The sequence below is a fragment of the Artibeus jamaicensis genome, unplaced genomic scaffold (assembly GCF_021234435.1).
Source record: "Artibeus jamaicensis isolate MK-2021 breed Jamaican fruit bat unplaced genomic scaffold, CSHL_Jam_final contig_332, whole genome shotgun sequence".
NCBI classification, from domain to species: Eukaryota; Metazoa; Chordata; class Mammalia; order Chiroptera; family Phyllostomidae; genus Artibeus; species Artibeus jamaicensis.
This window is the reverse complement of record NW_026521788.1, coordinates 814,374-833,688: the sequence shown is the minus strand read 5'-3', so window position 1 is coordinate 833,688 and position 19,315 is coordinate 814,374. Positions and strand designations below refer to the sequence as shown.

The 19,315-nt window shown below is 38.6% G+C and overlaps 1 protein-coding gene across 1 annotated transcript in view; it reads left to right on the top strand.

Moving 5' to 3' along the window:
* Positions 1 to 19,315, top strand: part of LGI1 (leucine rich glioma inactivated 1) — a 38,828-nt gene that overhangs the window by 780 nt on the left and 18,733 nt on the right. Inside the window, exons 2-4 of the mRNA XM_037156629.2 lie at positions 112 to 183; positions 16,521 to 16,592; positions 16,687 to 16,758. Coding sequence (XP_037012524.1) covers positions 112 to 183; positions 16,521 to 16,592; positions 16,687 to 16,758 — 216 coding nt within the window. The remainder of the gene's footprint in view (positions 1 to 111; positions 184 to 16,520; positions 16,593 to 16,686; positions 16,759 to 19,315) is intronic.

Here is a 19,315-nt window from a genome sequence, read left to right as displayed (position 1 = left end):
CATAAAATAGTGTCAAAATAGTGACTGTTTTGCTAAACTGGATTAACATAAGGTTTGTTCTGTGTGTGTGTGTGTGTCTCTCTGTGTGTCTGTGTGTTTGTTTTCTTTCAGATCCTTTGTGAGATCTGGTTTTACTGAAATCTCAGAAGGGAGTTTTTTATTCACACCATCGCTGCAGCTCTTGTGAGAAATATTTATATCATGACTATTTTTAATATAGCATATATTTGGATAAGCCCTCTAGTAAAACAATCTTAACATTAATTTTGTCAAATGTGATTGTATTTCTGGGAAGAAAAAGAATATCAGTAAAGTGAGAGATACATGGTGTTTTTGGCAACTTGACCCCAAAGGTACAGGTTGATTCTTGCAGTGGTAAATTTGCTAACCTATAGTGCTGTCTACGTTCATGGCTATTTATGAAGTTGTCGGAACGTTGCAACAAGGATTCCAATTCCATTCCACTATTTTACTTTCATTTTTGACTTGGGAACTTTGGTTATTTTGCCCTGGAGTTTTTGAATTAGTCAGTACAGAACCCAGCATAACATATGTGCTCAAGATGTTGTCTCCGGGGATCTGGGGCAGGCTGCTACTCTGTATGATCTACCATGTGGGGGGAAAACAGTCTTGGTTCTTTCTAGGTAATTCCTTAAAAGATTGATTCCAAAGAGATTGTTGTCTAATCTTAACTAATTTATAACTAGTCCCCTTACAAGGAGGAAAAGAAAATATTAATATAGGACAATGCCAAGGACTAGTCTTTGCTGCGTGTTTTCAGTTAGCCACGAGGGAACTACATGTTCAGTCTATGTCTCATAATAGTAAAAAAAAATAATATTTGACTCAGAGCTCCCCACAGGCATCATGTCACATGTATAATTTTTTTCTGACGTGTAATGTTGGGTTATTGGAGTGCTGGCTCTCAGTGTAGGACCATGTGGAAGGCAAGCACCCTGTGCCCAGGTGTCCTGTGCCCAGGTATCAGGCAAGATTGGGGTGGTAGTTAACATCCTCCCAGAAGGGAATTAGCCAAGTTGATCAACCGAGTTTTGGTTTTTATCTGCATAATTCAGGATCCAGGGTTTTTTTGTCTGGTTGGTTGGTTTTTCGGGGGGGGGGGGGAACAATTGTTTGTTTTTGTTTTCTTGCCTTAATTGGCCATTTTGGCAGTGTGAGGTTATATATACAGAGGCAAACAACATGGGTTTGAAATTAAAAAGACCTGTGTGTAAATTTCACCCCACCACCCACTAGAAACTAGACTTGTAATCTTGTGCAAATGATTAAACCTCTCTGATCCTCAGTCTCCTCATCTGTAAAATGGAGGTGATGACACAGTGAAGGATTTTTATCAGAGATGAATAAGATTTTAGTAGATAAAATGTTTGGCTTAGGGTCAAATGGTTATACATTTATAAATGGTAGGTTTAAAATTTTTAACATAAAGCTAGCTAAAAAAAAATCCACTTAATCTATTGTTTTATCTATGTGAAATCCCAAAACTGGTTTGACGATTTTATTAAATCACAAACCTGATCAGGTGTTTTGACATTATGTAACAGTGTTGGCTAATGTCTTTCTACCAGCTAGTGTCTTTGAGTGATTAACGATTGAGAAGAATATTCCTAAGGGACTTATGTGTTTGACTGATGGCTATTGGCATGATCAGGGGAAGTATTAGCACATCAAACAAATTCAGAATACACAGTTGCTAGCATGTGAAGTGTCAGTCTCCAATGCTGGTATTCTCCCATATAATAAGATTTGGTTGTACCTCATAAAGTGATCAATTGTGCTTATGTTGTTTATTTGTTAAGGAAATAAATGGCTCATTTAGGAAGCATCCTTTTCTTAAGCTAAGTCACCTCTTTCCCCCAGGATAAATAGATCAGTTCTTAAACTTCAAGAGGTCTCAGTGGACACATACTACTCATATTCTGACACTAGATGGCCTTAACTCTGACACCGAAAGCCCGAATCGATGGGCCTGATCGGTGAGCACATCTCCACTTTGCTTCTGCTGGGTGGACCCGGCCTCGGCAAGCACAAATGCTGGACGGTGTTATAGAAATAGTTCCCGGCTGCTGCAGGGTAATGTGATTACACGTATTTAGAATCACAGAGGGAAGCCAAGGAACTGGTTTTTAAATAGCCCACACAGAGTGTGTGCCATGCCCCTGTGTCCCATACTCTGAGTTCCTATGGAACATTCCAGCCCTTATTTCTAAAAGCAGTTCGGATTTCAGAAATAACAAAAGGGAGAGTAATTCTTGCTCTGTATGTCCTGACTTAACTCATTGGCTAACTTCAGCATGGCAGATTTATGGCAGGGCTGATCTTATGCAAAATTGTCAGGGGACAAATATCATCTCTAATTTCTAGGACCCTGTTTCCTAAAGATTTTGCTTCCCATTCTCCCTGCACAATGTTCTCTGCTTCCTCCCATCCTCGGGAAGCTAAATAGCTTGTTTTCACTGAGGAAACAAATGCTAAGCTTCTAAATATGAACTGTACTGTAATCATAACAATGGTGGAAATGGATAGTTCACAGACAAGAAGAGTTATTCTGTGGCACAGAGCCATCGAGGCCTCTGAAAACCCCACATCAGCCGCCAATCCCCATTAGAACAAAGACCAAGGGGCCTTAATCTGCCTTTGCATGATTTTTGCTATCAGCTCAGGCCTGGGTCACACCAGGCAGCGCTTGGGATTTGCAATGAATTCTAATGGCATTTGACAGGACTGCCCTGTCATGTCCTGCGAAGTGATAAACTTCAGAAGCAATTCTACTTGACTGGCATACAAAGGCATTTGGTTTCTTGCCTGTTGTTGATCAGGATAAAGAAATGTCCTATTCCCTATCTTCCACCCTAATAACCTGGTAATTTCATTATGGCCCCAGATGCTTTTTCAGAACTTCTGTAGACACGTGATGAGAAGTACTTTTTGAAATGTCGGCCTGGGGTCCTGAAGGAAATAGACACGGTTTCTCCCTAAGTTACACACAGTGTCTGGGGAAGGCCCTGGCTGGCAGTGTGTGTTGGAGAACAAGAAAAAACATAAGCCCCCACGTGGTAGCGATAAGACACAAAGAATAAAATTATCCAGTAAAAACTCATTAAGTTAATTTTATAAAACATATTTTTAAAATATCTAACTTATTGTTTTAAATGACAGCAACAAAACCTTTCCCAAGAAAATGCAAGTTCATCGATGTTTTCCACAGAACCAGTGGTGAAACATAACCAATGAGAACAATTATTCATTCTCATTTGCTTTTCGTGAGAGGGAATGATGCTGGTAGTGAATGTAATTTACAGAAATAAATGTGTTTTCACACATTACAGCCCTGTTCTTCTCAACTACAGAAGTTCCCAATGATATAGACTCATTACAGAAGTAAAATTCAAATTTAAGAGTATAAAATGTGGCTACATTGCCATTTGTTTATAAAATTTTTAATAACCTCAATGCCTCCAACCTTTAAGGGAGTTCTATTTGCAAGAAATGAATTACAGGGTTGGTGTTGGTGTGATGCTTTAGAAAGTCTCTTTATAAAGATTCAGTGTGGCCAGAAAAATGTCTATTTGCTCCAGTGAGATTTTTAGCTTGTTTGAAGCAATAGAATTCATTCTTCTGGGGGGATTATTATTTATTTTATTAATCCACAGTCAACACATAAGTACATAGTCCATAAGATATCAAAAACTAAAAACGAAAGTGCTAATAACATGAGCAGATAAATAGTAAGTCCATCCTTACGAAGGCTTTATTCTTAAGTCCTTCAAAATATTATTTGTCCAGGAAAAAATATCTGTGGCCTATCTCACCTTTACAGTGATTGGCCTCTTTTTCTATTCCTCCTTATATTACAAATGTAAGAAAAATGTAGCAATTTCAATGACTACTCATGCCAACCTATCAGCTGAGAGGATTCTAGGGGAATTATTAGCTGGTTACAGATGAGCATGTTTTAGTTTGTGCCCAGCTGATGCCCTCACAATGGACCAAGGGGTAAAAAATTGTAGTTATCTAGGCTGTTTTGCCTACTATTTGCCCAGTGACCCATCACTCTGATTTTTAACCTTTTAATTAATTATTGTGACTGTATAAACAAACCCTGTACAACACATGTTTTCTCTGAAAGAATTTCATTCTCTCAATTATTCAGGCAAGAAACTTAGGAGTCACCTGCCCCTTCTCACTCACTGTCCTCTTCCAACTGGACAAGTCTCTTTTCAAACAGCAGGAGAATCTGCCACCCCCTCTTTACTTCGGGGCCATGGCTGCATTCGCTGTGTCACAGGCTGTGGGCAGAGCATCCGCGCTGGTCTCCGAATTCCAGTTCCCATCCTACCCATCCCACTTCGAGTTATCTTCCTGAAATACAGATCTCACCATGTCACCCTCAGGCTTAGAAGCCTTTAATGAGTGGGTCCCCAGAAACGGAAAATCTGAATACCTGAGTGGACATTAATAGAATTTGGCAGTTTGTCCAGGGTCAGGGCCATCTCTCATAATATTGACACCACACACACACCAAGCTCCAAACAGGCTGAGGTACCTCCTTCCCTTACCTCTGCTTTTGCAAGTTCTGTGGTCTTGGTTGATGTCTCTAGTACCTTCTGTCATTTATCAGAACTATTTGTGTTATATTTGCTTGTGTCTCTCATGAAGGATTATCAATAGTCAAGTTCCTAGGCAGGAGCCTGGATGTTGCAAGCCTAGACCTTGCTTACCATACATTAGTTGAATTCAATCTATGTTTTCATAGATTTTTGTACTAAAACTACTGCTTTCCTATTAGTAGATAGTCTTGATCATGTTCACACTCTTAGGTTTGGTCTTGCTATTATATTTCACAGGAATTAATACTGTGGAGGTCTAGAAAGTGAGCTGAACAAACAAGAATGTGAAGGGATATCTGCTTATGATGTTATGGTGTCAAACTTCAACAGAGGTTTCCAGTTAGCGGAGCTTGAAAGGCAGAACACCTGGGGCCTGTCCGTAGACCCACTGCCTGAATCTCTCTGGTCCTGCCCTGACTTCCTGTATGCCTTTGGCACATAAAAAATAATACTGAGGCTCTTAGATTCTTTTTTAGTTAAATTTATAGGGGTGACATTGCTTAATAAAATTATCCAGGTTTCAAGTGTATAAGACTATAATACTTGTACCTCATCTGTATTATTGTATTGTGTGTTTAGCCTGTTAGGTTCTTCGCTTGATTATGGAGGATGACTAGTTGCTCCTGTGAAGGGTAGAATCCCCCACTTCTCCAGTCTGACAGGACAGCCAAAAGGCAATGCTGGTTAAGTAAGCATCATTAAGATGAAAAAAAATTCCATTAACACAAAGAGAGTTTCTTTTTTGACTGAATTATATTTGCTTAGCTAAAATCAGCATTCATTCATCATATAGCTAGCTGCAAGCAGTAACAAAATGAAATCAGAAGCTTCTCATTTCAGCAAATACATCCTGGGGTCCTACTGTGTAGCAGGCACAGCACTAGGTTTTGTGAGGGACACAAAGATAAGCGGCACCTTTCCCTTCCCACCTTGATCTGGCAGCTCCAAGCTGGCAGTGATCCCTGAAAAGGTAGATTATGTTTGGCCGGTATTGGAAAGTATTGTAAGATAGCCTTGATAAGCTTTCTTGTTTGTTCAGAATGGTATTCAGTTGATTGGTGATGATGGCAGTCCCTGCCAACTGTTGATCTTTGGGCTGACACAGGCTACAAAATGATTGCAGAGGCTTCATAATGACAGCTGTGACATCAACACAGCCAACCCTAGTGGCTGGCAATGAGGCAAGTAGCAAAAATACAGAGTTTTGGTGGTCAGATAAACATGGGTTCACATCCCCACTCTAGTTCTGTGACTTTGGGCAAGCTTAATCAAGCCTCGTTATCTGCATCTACAATATGGAGAATAACCATAGTACCTACTGCACAAGATTATAGTAAGGATTAAATGGAACAATACCTGTAAAGTGCTTGGCACTGTTCCTATAACTTGTTAGGAACGAGTGAAAATCGCTTTAATTTGAATAATCATAGCATCAGATTAGCATCTGATGGTACAAGCTGGCCAACTTTAAAATTTTGCTGAACCACACATAGGTCTCCATCAGAACATGCTATAAAATCTCCCCTTCAAACACCTCTCACAGGGAACATGAACTGTTTACCCTTTGGGAGGTAGCTCGAAAAGGAAAAACAGAACCCTCTTACTTCTTCCTTATGATAAAATGACTGGCACCACATTGTGTAAAATATATAGATTTTGTTAAAATAATTAGCATTGACCAGTCTTCAGGTGAGTGGTTCTATGGTAGGATGGTAAAAGGCCTGAACTAGGAGTCAGTAGACATGGGTTTGAAATCCAGTTCAGCTAATAATGGGCTGTGTGACCTTGGGTTGGTCACAAAATATCCCTGGGCCTCAGATGGTACATGTGTAAAATACCAGAGCTAGATTAAATTATGGTTCCCAAATCAAATGCCAGTGAGGGTGGAGGTGGTCAAGTAAATGCAGGAAACAGCTGGGTGTAAACAATAGAGAATGGCAGTGACTGTGGTAAGCCAGAGAAAACACGTCATATCTAAAAATGACATCTTCAGCCCCAAAGAGTATTGCTGATGAGAACATGGTACTGGACAGGGGGGGCCGTATTTTCCTAATTTTCAGGGGAAAGCAGAATCTGGAAGCAGATTTTTGAAACAAGATAAAGACCAAATGAAACATAAATTGGCATCCGAGAGCTTCACATTTAATTAACTAAGGTCTTTTCCTAGCTTAAAATTCTATTATATTATATGCTCTTTACAGATTTGTTTTAATATAGAAAATGGCCTTGTTAAGGAAATGGACACAATTTATTGTATTAATTATAACAAACCAGTAAATTAGATTGTTAATTGACAAAGCTTCATGGTATGAAATTGGCTATTATAAAGTTACTATTCATTTTCCCAAGCAGGTCCATTGGGACTTTACCAGGACCTTCCTCTGGTGTCTGATGATAAAACAATGCTTCAGTATCCCTTCCATAGGGCAAGGGTTAAAAAGGAATTTTTGGGCACGCTTGCCTGGCAAGATAGCAGGTGTTTGCCTGTGTAAAATGTTATTAAAAAGCAACAAGACTTTGAAAAAATAAATAGGCTAGAATTTATATGTACAAAAAACTCCTGACTTGCAGAGAACTCCTTGTAGGACATCACAGATTCTTCCCACCTGTGTTTCCATGGCTAAATTTTTCTAGATCCTTCCTTGAGAATTGTCCTCACTGACAGTTTACAAGCCATGCAATAAAAGCAAGTGAAATTTTGTTAGAAGTCATTTACCATTTTTATATTGCCTGATGCTAAGCACTTTATATAACTTGTTTTTTATTTCTCCATTACAATAACCCTATGGAGGGAGTATGATCATCTCCATTTTGCAGGTCAAGGACTGGGTCATAGAAAAGTTAGGTAATCTCCTCAATGTCACACCCCTGGTAAGTGGCACAGCCTCTATTTAACCACTTTTGTTTTACTTCCTTTTGAACATGAATCATTGGGTTTGACTTTGCATAGTTTTGTCCCCAAAACAACTTTTCTTTTAAAGGGTCAGCCTCTGCCATTACGAAGGGTATTCAGGAGACTGTGTCCTGATTCCTGGAGACAATTACTGAAAGGAAGTTTCAAAAGCCCTTTGAAAGAGTAGGAACGTTGCTGGCAAGAACATGTAGTTTCAATAGGATAAACTCTCATTTGTATGTGTAAGATCTGGTCAGAGAGAGAGAGGAAGAAAAGGGCAAAAGGAAAGGACTTATTTACTATCAAGTTACACCTTAGGTCAATGTTTTCCAAACTTGTACCCTATCAAACAGTCCTGAAAGAAAAGGGCTCTGTGCTCACATAAATTTGGAAAACTGCACACTCTATCCCAGTGCACCTGGCATGGAAAAGGCTTTGGACTTATTTTATGTTGTTTCACTTTTCTTAAAATTCCATGCAATATTGGTTCTGTGGACCATACTTAGGGAATCTATGCCTTTGGTAATAATTTTATTTATTATCTTAATTATTCATATCTCACCTGTTCTAGAAAGTCTTGCTAGCAGAGCTTAGGCCAGTCGAAAGAAACCCATCTTAAAGGCCATTTTAAACCATCGATCTCCCTGTAAGGAGTAGCTCTGACAATTCTGTTAGTGTAGGTTCATTAAGTGTGATATCTGGAACTCAGGCACCACCAGGCTGGTAACCATCTGGTCAAGCAGCTTGGCACATACTATATTTTTGGGGACCTCCCCGTAGACACTCCATCTTTTGGAGGAAGTAGACTATCACTGGCAGCCCATTCAACAGAAAAGACCCCTGAGCTTAAATTTACAATCTAACTGTTTTTGTTTGGAGCATATTGCACCACAACTATTTTCCATATGGCTAAATCGAGTACCTTCCATGGAATATTCATTCTTTATAAAGCTCAAAGATAAAAGGACCCCATTATCAATAAGTTTGAGAAACTGCATATTTAGTTTCCTTTTGAAGAGTCTCATTTTATTAATACTTAAGAATACAAAGATTTGTGTAATTATGAACCCCAATTAACTTCAGTTACTTCCCCAAATTTATTTATTTATTTATTATTTACTTGTTTGTTCATACAAAAAAAAAAACCCTTTTGACCTCATAAAGGTCTCGTATTCCAGGGAATACATTCTGGAACTACTGGGCAAAGCTCTTCTAGATTTTTAGCAGGTACTGGCTGATCTGATGAGACTAAAAAAGTAAGCCCAGCCTTGCCCATGACAGTTTTCAGCCATCTGTGGCAAGAGCACGCTTGAGCACAGAATCATAGCCCTGCCAGTAACAAGCTTCAAATTACTTTTACCCCTCTCACCTCGGCGTTCTTTATGTTTTTAAGTGGAGAATATAAAACCTACATTATAGTGTTCATTTGAGGATTAAAATAGTTCATAGATGGCAAGCTGCTAAAGATGAGACTTAGTACAGAATAGATGTTACATAAACTTTAAGTCCCTTCTTCTTAAGTATTCCAGGACCAGGGTGATACACATTAAATTTGTAAACACTAGGAGATGGGCTGTTTACTTGGTTATGCCAACTCCCAGAAAGAAAAGGTTTGTCCTGGGAAGAGAGGTACTGTACTAGACTATAAAACCAAAGGGGTAGGGCCATGCTCAAATCTTTGCTGGTGTGCATGCTGAGAATATGCCTAAGGGAATCTTTGCACATCTAACACCTACATTTTCATCCTGGTCCTGCTGCTGACAAAAGATGTGACCTTGAGTAAGTCACTTAACTTCTGCAGGCCTTACCTTCAACTATTAAAAAGAGGAATTGAATTGCATATCTCTCTGTGGCTCCCCTCACTGCAGATTTATGTGGAGCTAAAGTAAGGTTATTTATTCCCCGTCACCCAGGTTGAAGAAGTGGTGGTCGACTTAAGGGTCAGCTGAATTACACTGAATATGTTTTTCAAAGATTAGAGGGAAAAGAACTGTGAAATAATAGGCTTTTGTGTGATGCCTCTTATTTTAATGCTCTCCTATCTTGAGAACATATTTTAAAATATTCAAATGTAAATTATTCAAGTTATTCATATAACACCTGAGCTCAGAATGTGCGCATTTAACTAAAGTGAGTCATCAGCCTATTATTAATGATCATTCAACCAGACCTATTCTTTTGGAAAAAAGGAGAATATTAGTAACAGCCAGAGTCTGAATCATTTAAGCAGAAGCAGCTCTAAACAAATTGGCAAGCCCTCTAGCTGTGCCCCCAAATATTCCAATAGCTCCAACATATGTGGCTTGCTCTGATCTGCATATATATGCACATATAAGCATACAGACACAGATATGTATTGGAAATGTAAACACTCATGTTTATACACACTGCCGTGGCTGCCTAATTACCTAGTGATGCCTATAACAGTTCTCTTGGAGAGGTGACAGTCTCACCGAACCTGTTTCCATAGCAGTAAACCGAAGGCCTTCACTGTACCTAGGGGCTCTTCCAGCCCTGACACTTTATGTCAGTCTTGGCTTAGATAGTCTTTGGCAGAAGCATTGGAGACATGCTCATGCATATTATCTCATGTAATTCTTAGAATCTTATAGGAAGTCTTTCTGTTATTACAATACTTATTTCAACAGGTAATGAAGTAGATTCACCCACTTAATGCATCATGTGCATAAGTGGCAGCGACAAGCTTAGAAACTAGATTTTTTTTTTATATCTAATCAATGCAGTCTTCAAGTGACAACCTGATACCTACTCTTCTCTTCTTAATCCAGAATGGTGCTTACCGAGCTGGGGGAAGGGAATTGTATGGGACAGCCCCCTAAACTATCTCCCCTTCTTAGCCAGGAGAATCTGCTTTGGGTTGGAAGGCAGGCCACCCATGAGCCAATGACAATTCTGATGTCGCCAGTGTCACAAGTGACTAGGCAGATTCTGAAGAGGTGGATGTGGTTAGAGACACAAGCCCCTGGTGTGACCAGATGAGCAGTCTGCTTTGAGACAGACAGATGTTCTCAGCAGGGTTACAGCTGCCATGCAGCCAGCCATCTGCGGAACTGCCCCCGCAGGAAGCAATGTGAATAATAAATAAATCGAAGATTTGATTCTTGGAAAACCTCAATAAAGTGGCAAGCATTTGAAGAAAGCAACATTACCAAATGAGGAAGGCATGAACTATTCAACAAAAGGCTTCAAATAAATTTACCAATAAATATTGGTAAATATTTAAGAAAGAATCAAAGTAACATCTCACCTCCCATCATACATAAAGTCCCAAATGGGTTAAAGAGTCAAAGTTTTAAAATTAAAAAGGGGGAAGCTGTGGGTCATATTTCATTGATCTCTAGGTAGAAAAGAACATTTTAAGAATACAAGCAAAGAAAAAATACACAATGGAAGTTGATATACTTTGTTAAAGATATAAAACTTATATGTGTTAAAAAATTATGAATGAAATCACAAATTATGATCGGTAGTTAAAAACTCTTAGCAGCAAATAAGATAGGAAAATAATAGGTTGTACCCCTAAAAATAAAAAAGTGCTTAGAAAACAAAACTGATCAAAGGACATAATTTTATAGAAAAAGAAACAAAAATAATAATAAATGTTGGTGAAGATGTAGTAATAGAGGCATTCTTATCCTCAGATATGACTGTAATTTGGTACAAGTTAGCAATAAAGAAGTAGAGACTTAAAAAATCATCTCTAATCTAAAAATGCTATTTTTAGAAATATAGCCTAGGCTTTTCTTAAGGAAATAATTATTAGAGGTATGAAAAAATATTTGTATAAGAGGATAGTTATGGTACTGTTTATAATAATGAAAGTGGAATCAACAAAAATAAACAAATGATATAATAACATAAAACTCATCTGTTAAAATTATATTATTGAAAATTTATTATCATGAGAAATTGTTCATGGTAAAATGAGTGCATGAAAAGGACACAGAAAAAATGTAAAAGTATCCCAATTTTATAAATATATATGTATTATGTATACCCGTGTCAATATTTTTGTATAGTATGATTATGGTGATCTTTATTTTCTCCTTTAAGTTTTTCCTGTGTTTTCTACAATTTCTACAATGAGTTTATAATATTTATAAGTAGAATACACAAACTGCATTAAAATTTTTCAGATTCTTTACTTGGAAAAAAAATACAGGTCGATATGACCTTAATGTGACTTTGAGACTACTTATATCAATTAATCAATTCATCAGAGAAAGGGATTATTGTTCAATTAAATTCCTGAGGTCCTTATGAGCTGAGCAGTGTTACGGTTGTCTGCCAGAATGTGGACATAATGTCATTACGTTATGTGGGTTCTAAACTGAGAGGCTACCCGGTGTGTGAAAAGGGCAGTAGACTAGAAGTTTTGGGCTATATGACCTTGAAGAAAGCTTTTAATACCCTTCTGAGCTTCACTTTCCTTCTGTCAAAGAGATAGTAACACCTTCTCTAACCACTTACAGGCCAGATCAGATAATCCAGCAGGAGCCTTGAAATGTAGGCTATAATGAAATCAACAATCATCATTTAAAGAATGAGCTATCACCGGCCTGAAATTGATAGTTGATATGTACAGTTTTTCTAAATCTCCTTCTTGGTAAGATAACATATATACTTTTTTGACTGCAGAAAAAAAAATCCTCTTCATTCCTCCAACAGTCTCTTTTCTTACTGAATTCACAGGACTGTTGGCTGAGAGATGTAAGTGAATATTCTGTGTCCTCCTCCACCAAAATTCAAGGGAAAAAAGCTTAGCTCTTCCTTCCCTAAGAACATAGGAAATGGCAGATACCTCAAATTTTCCCACAAGATCAGGGGCAGAGGGCAAATTCTATGCCATCTCTGTACAAACCCATAGGATTGCTGCTTGGCAAGACTTTGGGGTCCAGATCTCTGATGTGTAGCTCAGGGTAGCAGAAGGTTCATTGGTCCCCACTAGTCCCTCATGGTACTGTCATCATGAGGAGAGTTGTGAAATCCAAGTCGTAGTATCACAGATTATGGCTATGTGTAGTTACGAGGACAAGACAGTCCACAGCAGGTCCATACCACAGCAACTGCCCCAGCCAGACTTGCTGCAAAGGGCAGAGGCCCCCGTGGTCACCACAGAAAAAGGGGGGGGGTTATTGTACAATATGCAGCCCTGGTTGCATCTAAGGGCACCTAGGGAGCTTTTAAATGTCCCTATGCCCAGGCCACACCCAGGTATAGAATGTAACCATATCCCTGAGGTTGAGAACCAGGTATCAGTATTTTTAAAGTTCCCCAGATCATTCCAAGTGTGACCAAGACTGAGAAGTACTGGTTTAGGATCTAACACAGATCTAGAGGACTCCCTGCTCCTGCCTTCACATACGCTTTCCTTTTGCACACATATCTCCACCTGGTGTTATTTCCTAAGTATGTCTTGCACATACTTCCACCTGCATGGATTTAACTTAGCTCTAAGGCATCCTTCCTCCCTCAGGTCCTCTGCCACCTGGCTCCATCTCTGCTGATTCCAAAGCCCCAAGAAGGAACTCATCTTCAGCCCAACTCACCTTTTTGAGCCAGGCTACTTGAGCTATGCCATGCTGACAGACCTCAGAATCAGTTATCCTGTATAAGAAGCTGAGTCCTTCTTGCCCTAATCTGAGGAAAGAGGCAGAGTTTGTGTGGTATAAAGTATGGCCAACCTGGTCTGCCCCAAGTCTGCTGTGTATGGAGCTGGGGGTTGGGAGGGAGGGTGAGCACAGTTTTCCTGAACAGGAACTGTGGAATTCCTTAACATATCTGGCACAAAACCAAGTCCTAATGTTAAAATCAAACATATTCAAAGGAATCCATAAAATATTAAGCATCAGAGTTTCATCCACTTTATAGAACATGATGTTTTAAAGTCTTTTTAGCTTTACACAAGTTAATAAAATGGATAGCCCACTCAATTTTACACATCCTTGTTCATGGAATCCTTGTCTACAGAAAACTACAACTGAATTTGGAATTGAAGGATTGATATTCAGTATTATCCCAGTCAACGGGAAATTTTTCACTTTATTAGAAACCTTTTGTTGAAATGTAATATACATAAAGTACACATATCCTAAGTGTACATCTCAACTTTTAAAAATTAAGACTTTGTATTTTTAGAGCAGTTTTGGGTTCACAGAAAAATTGAGAAGTCATAGATATTTTCTATGTGCTCCCTACCCTGACCCATGCATAGCCTCACTCTTACCAACATCCCCCAGCACAGTGGTACATTTACTAGAGTTGATGAACCTACATTATTGCCCAGAGTCTGCAGTCTACACAGGGGTTCACTCTTGGTGTTGTATGCTCTATAGGTTTGGACAAATGTATAATGACATGTATCCATCATTATGGTATCATACAGAGTATTTTCTCTGCCCTAAAAAATCCCCTGTGCTCTGCTTATTTATTTGCCCCACCATAGTTTTTAAAAATAAAGTGAACACCCTTGTAATAGCACCCAGAAACCAAACATTATCACTACCCCCAACGACTTCCCTTGTGTCTCCTTCCAGTCATTACTTGCCTCCTAGGGTAAACACTGTTTTGACTTCTGCCAGCATCAATCAGTTTTGCTGGGTTTTGTTTCTTATATAAGTACAATTATATAGGAGATATTTTATTGTGTTCTGGCTTCTTTCCTTTTACTTCAATTCTGAATGTCATCCATATTTTTGTATGTAGTTGAGGTTTTAACCAGAGGTTTTAATCCTTGAAATCTAGTTCAACAAACACTATTCAGTCAAGAGCTGTGCTCGAGGCTAGGGACACAAAAGCAAGTAAGGATAAGTTCTTGCTCTAAGGAACATTCAATGTAGTAATGCAGTAATGCTCAGAATTTAGTGCAAAGTAAATTCCTCTTAGTTTAACAAATATTTACTCAGTGTGCACTATAGGACAGGCAGTATTACAGGTGTTAGGGATAAGTAATGATCACGCAGATAAAAATTCTAGTGGAAATCCTGTTTTATTTCCCTGACATGTGTGGGCAAGTTCTGCCCACTAATATCCATTTCCCACTCTGTTTTGCATCTGATTCAACATAAGGGGAACTAGTGAGAGAAGCTATTTCTTCTGGTGACTTGAAGTGCATGATTATGAAGTCGCTGGTCCACCCACGGGACAGTTGGCAAACCAGTGAGCATGGGAAGTATTTTTCTGTATCTATTTCTGCCTTATTCCATTCTCTCCATCCCTGATGCTGTCTATACAGAATGAAATGAAAATCTGGAGCCTCAGGAAGTCTTGGGTCTTTGGGTGTTAGCTTATCTTGGGGGAAGGCTGCACAATCTTCTTGTTTTCCAGAACCATGAAGCAAGAAGAGGCATTTGCCAAAGCATTTGGCAATCATAAACTCATACACTTAAAATCACAAACTTCTGAATTTTTTAATAACTGTGGACATCTAATATGTATGACTAGTCAGTAATCAGTGTTGACTTTTCAGAGCCTAGTGAATTACTGGAGTATAAAGCTAGGACATTGGAGGGAGAAGGGATCCAAGAGAACACATTGCTCCAGGACTGACAGCTTAGGGAGAAATGTAAGAGATCATCTAGTTTTGTTTGTTCGGTCCATGTTTCCCCCCCATTTTTATGGAAAATGTCAAGCATATAAAAAAGTAGAGATAATAAAATTCACTCCCATGTATCCATCTTTCAGCTTCAAAAATGATCACCTCATGCTCAATTCATCTCTAATCCACTGCTGTCTCCTCCCCTGGTCATTTTGAAGCAATCCCAGTTACTAAATCAAATAAGTTATTCATAACTGTTCAGAAAGTGAGATCTCCTAGCTTCAATCTCCTTAGTTAACAGGCTCAGAGAGGTGAATCACTAAGCTAGTTAGTGGCAGTTATTTTTAATCCCTAAACTGCAAAAGAAAAAATAAAAAAGGTGATAACAGAGAATATTGGCCTTTTCATAGTGCAATTAAACAGTACACATGTGATGAGAATTGTTAAATTATGTCTAACATCTGGTCTGGTCCATGATCATTGTCACATTTTGGACAACAGTTACAGATGGAATATGAGATTCCCCTGCATGAGAACCTTAACAAGGAGACTGAATGTCATTTGAGCCCATTATAAATTATTTATCACTACATTTAAAATTTTATTTTTAGCTTGTATCAACACTTAATCTAACGAGTTCCACAATTTAATGCTTTCTCTAAAACAAAACAAAAAAACCTGCTTTGTATTATTTAGTCTATGATCACCTCTTTTAAACCTCCCGTTCAGAAAACTGGCAAGTTCTCCAAAGAGTTCAACATGGTGTGGGGACTGCTGGTTAATGTCCCCTTTCATCAGTAATTTTGAAACCAAATCCCTGCAGATTTTGAAAGTGCAAGTAAATTTGTCCAAGTTAGTGTTCTCAATTAGTTAATAATAAAGGGAGTTAAGACTCTTCCTAAGCCCCATTATTATACAGCTTCAGCCTGTTCTGTTTTCAGAGGTTAGTTGTTTACTGAGCCAGTGTTGAGGGCTTGTATTCCATGAGATGTTATAGCACAATGAGGCATGGAGCTACTTTTTAAAATTTCCCAGGCTTAAAACCCAGAAGCACCATTGTTTGGGCTGGTTGGGATATTTCAGAACTTTTTTGCACAAAGAGAAGGATTCTGTTAGTGTCTTTTTCACGAAAATGTGCAAATGTTGATTCAGCTCTCGTATTGCCCAAATTGTATCTCAAAATGTTGGCCAGCACATGTGATGTCTATCACTGTGGGGAGTGGGGCACAAAGCCCCCCTTCCTGGCCAAACATTTGGTGAGGAGATAACTGGGGATTTTAAAAAGCTATAAAAATTACCTGAATAAATGACACTTTAGAAGGCAGACATCCAGACATTTTTCCATATACAACTCCCACTCGTTTCTCTGAGAGAAAAAGCAGCATAAATTGACAATCTGTCAGTTTAACCATTTTCATTGTGTACTTTTTCTGGGCAGGTTATTCACATCGAACTCCTTTGATGTGATCAGTGATGATGCTTTTATTGGTCTTCCACATTTAGAGTATTTGTAAGTAAAAAAAACCTTTTTTAACGTAATGATTCAGGCCAAGTGCTCTTAGATTCCTACAGCTGTCTAACAAAAATATTATAACCTATTGCAGATTCATAGAAAACAACAACATCAAGTCCATTTCAAAACATACTTTCCGGGGACTAAAGTCTTTAATTCACCTGTAAGTATGAATGTTGCTATTACTTTTTAAGTTTCCTAATAACCTGTGGTTAAAGTGTGCACTTTGTGGGTATCCATGATAATTTAAGAAACCCAAATAATTTCTCCCCATGCACGCTTGCCATCTCTCCCTGTTATTAGCCAGTGTGTATCCAGGAAATTGATTGCTGTTAATATGATGAATCTAAACCAACCATACTTAGGAAAACAATCTAATGCAGGGCAATAAATCATTACTCACTTCATGGATAATTATGGGTTAGCTATATAGCTTAATTTAATGTTTGCTGTTTTTCTTTTGTATATGCCCTGATTTTATGTACATTTAAACATATAACAACAGGCAATGTATACACAGTACCTGACAACTTGTTTACAAATTGAAATATTTAATTGTTCAGTGGTGATCAGAATCACTTGCTCTTAACAGGAGGCAATTTTGCTTCCTAGGGAACATCAGCAATATCTAGAGACATGTTTGATTGTCAAGACTGAGGGGTGTAACTGTATCTAGTAGATGGAGGGCAGCAGTACTTCCAAACATCCTGCAGTGCACAGAATAGCCCCCACAACAAACAATTATCCAGCCTAAAATGGCATAGTGCTGAGCTGAGTTTGAGAAACCCTGATCAACATGAACCAAATAGCTTGTTTCTCCTAGCCTCTCTTGTCCCCTTAAGCACACACACATACTACACACACACACACACACATGAACTCACAAACAGATGTATTCTTAATAAAACTAGAAAGGAAAAAAAGCACTAGCATTTATTAAATGCCTACTATTATGCTTTCCATGAATTTTCATTTAATCTTTTCAACAGCCCTGCTAGACAGGCACAACTATCCATTTTAGAAATGAGAAAACAAGCTCAGAGGGGATATGTGACTAGTGAACTGAGTAATTATGGAATTATGATAACATCAACCCAGTAGTTGAACTGCAATGCCTGATCATCCATTCAACAACTATTTCTCAGTGCCTACTATGTATTTCATTAGGGTTAAAGATGCAAAAGATCTAAATGTCATTCTTTCAGCTTTAACCTGTTCCCTCACAATATCTCATTGCCAGCTCTGTTCTCGACTCCAGTGCAGCAGGGAACAAAGCAAACCCCAGTGCCTGCCCTTTGAGCCTGCATTCTCATGTGTCCGCGTGGTTATCATGCTACATCTCCCAGGCCCTATCTCTGCTGCTGTTTGGATTTTCAGCAAGAGGGGACTGATGGCCTTATCTATTTTATAAAATCATTATACCTTTCAAGGCCTCTGTATATTGTCATTATGATAAAAATAAAGTTTGCGGTGTTGCTCTGCGTGTTAATGACATAATGTGATGCAAAAATGATTGTGATGGTGTGAATCTTATGCCACATTGTCACAGAGCCAAACACTGCCAAACCAAATCTTTCAGACAAAAATAAACAAAAGAAACAAATAGATGGAAGGGGAAATGGAAGTTCATGACCCCCACCTGGAGATCTACTTGCATAAATCCCATTCAACATAACCTCTGTCCAATGCTCAGCATCCTGAGGGGCTAAAGGAATTATGTAAGATCTGGGTGTCCTCTCTGGGAACCCATGATATAAGCCTTGCCATGCCTTTTAGTTCACACAAGTCTATCTACTTTATCTGGCAGGAAGGACGGAAGGAAGTAAGGAATGGAGGGAGGGAGAGGAGGAAGAAAGAGAGAAAGGAAGGACAAAGGGCAGAGGAAGAGGAGGTAAGGGAGGAAGGAAATGAAAGGGAGGGAAGAAAAAAACACCTATACCCGCTATCGTGAAGAAATTCCATTTGTTTGACTAGAGCCTATTATATCAGATAAAATGGGAATTTAAATTTGGGTCCTAATGAGGCTCCTTCTTTAGAGGGATGAAGACTCTAAGAGAGGGACACTAGTACAGCATGTACATAGTATTTAGAAACCCTTAAGTTCAAGAGAACACCAAAGGCAGCCTTAAAAGAGAGAGGCATGAATCTTGAGAGTTAAGCAGACAGTGAAAGGAAAGTCCCACCTCCCTGACCGGGTGTGGGAAGTGGGAAAGGTATTATGGGAACAGGTTAAAATTCACTGAATGAGTATGACCCTTAGATCTTTTGCACCTTGATCTAACACTTAGATGTTAACTCATATGGCATTGCCAATATTAAACTGTTTTTGTCTATAAAAGTGGCAATGCTGTATGATTCATCCTATATAGTCTCTAGGATATGCCACACAAAGATGAATACGATCCAGTTCCAACCTGGAGGAGCTCAGTCTAACAAGAGGAATTATACAAACAAATATTTTCTCACTAAGTGATTCTGTCCCCAAATTATGTTCGCCTTTACTGTTTATGCTCAGAAACTTCTTTCTTTTCTTCTTTCCTTCCTTCTGCTTTTCCTTCCTTTTTTCTTCTTTTTTTCCTTTCAAGTAGAGATAGGTAGAGAGGATTTGAAACCTGAATGTTCCTCTGACTGCTCAGTACATCAAGTTCATTTTCCATTAATTACCACTTATAAATAAATCTGACATTTGTTTGAGCCATTAGCTTCCTTTTTAGGGTTTT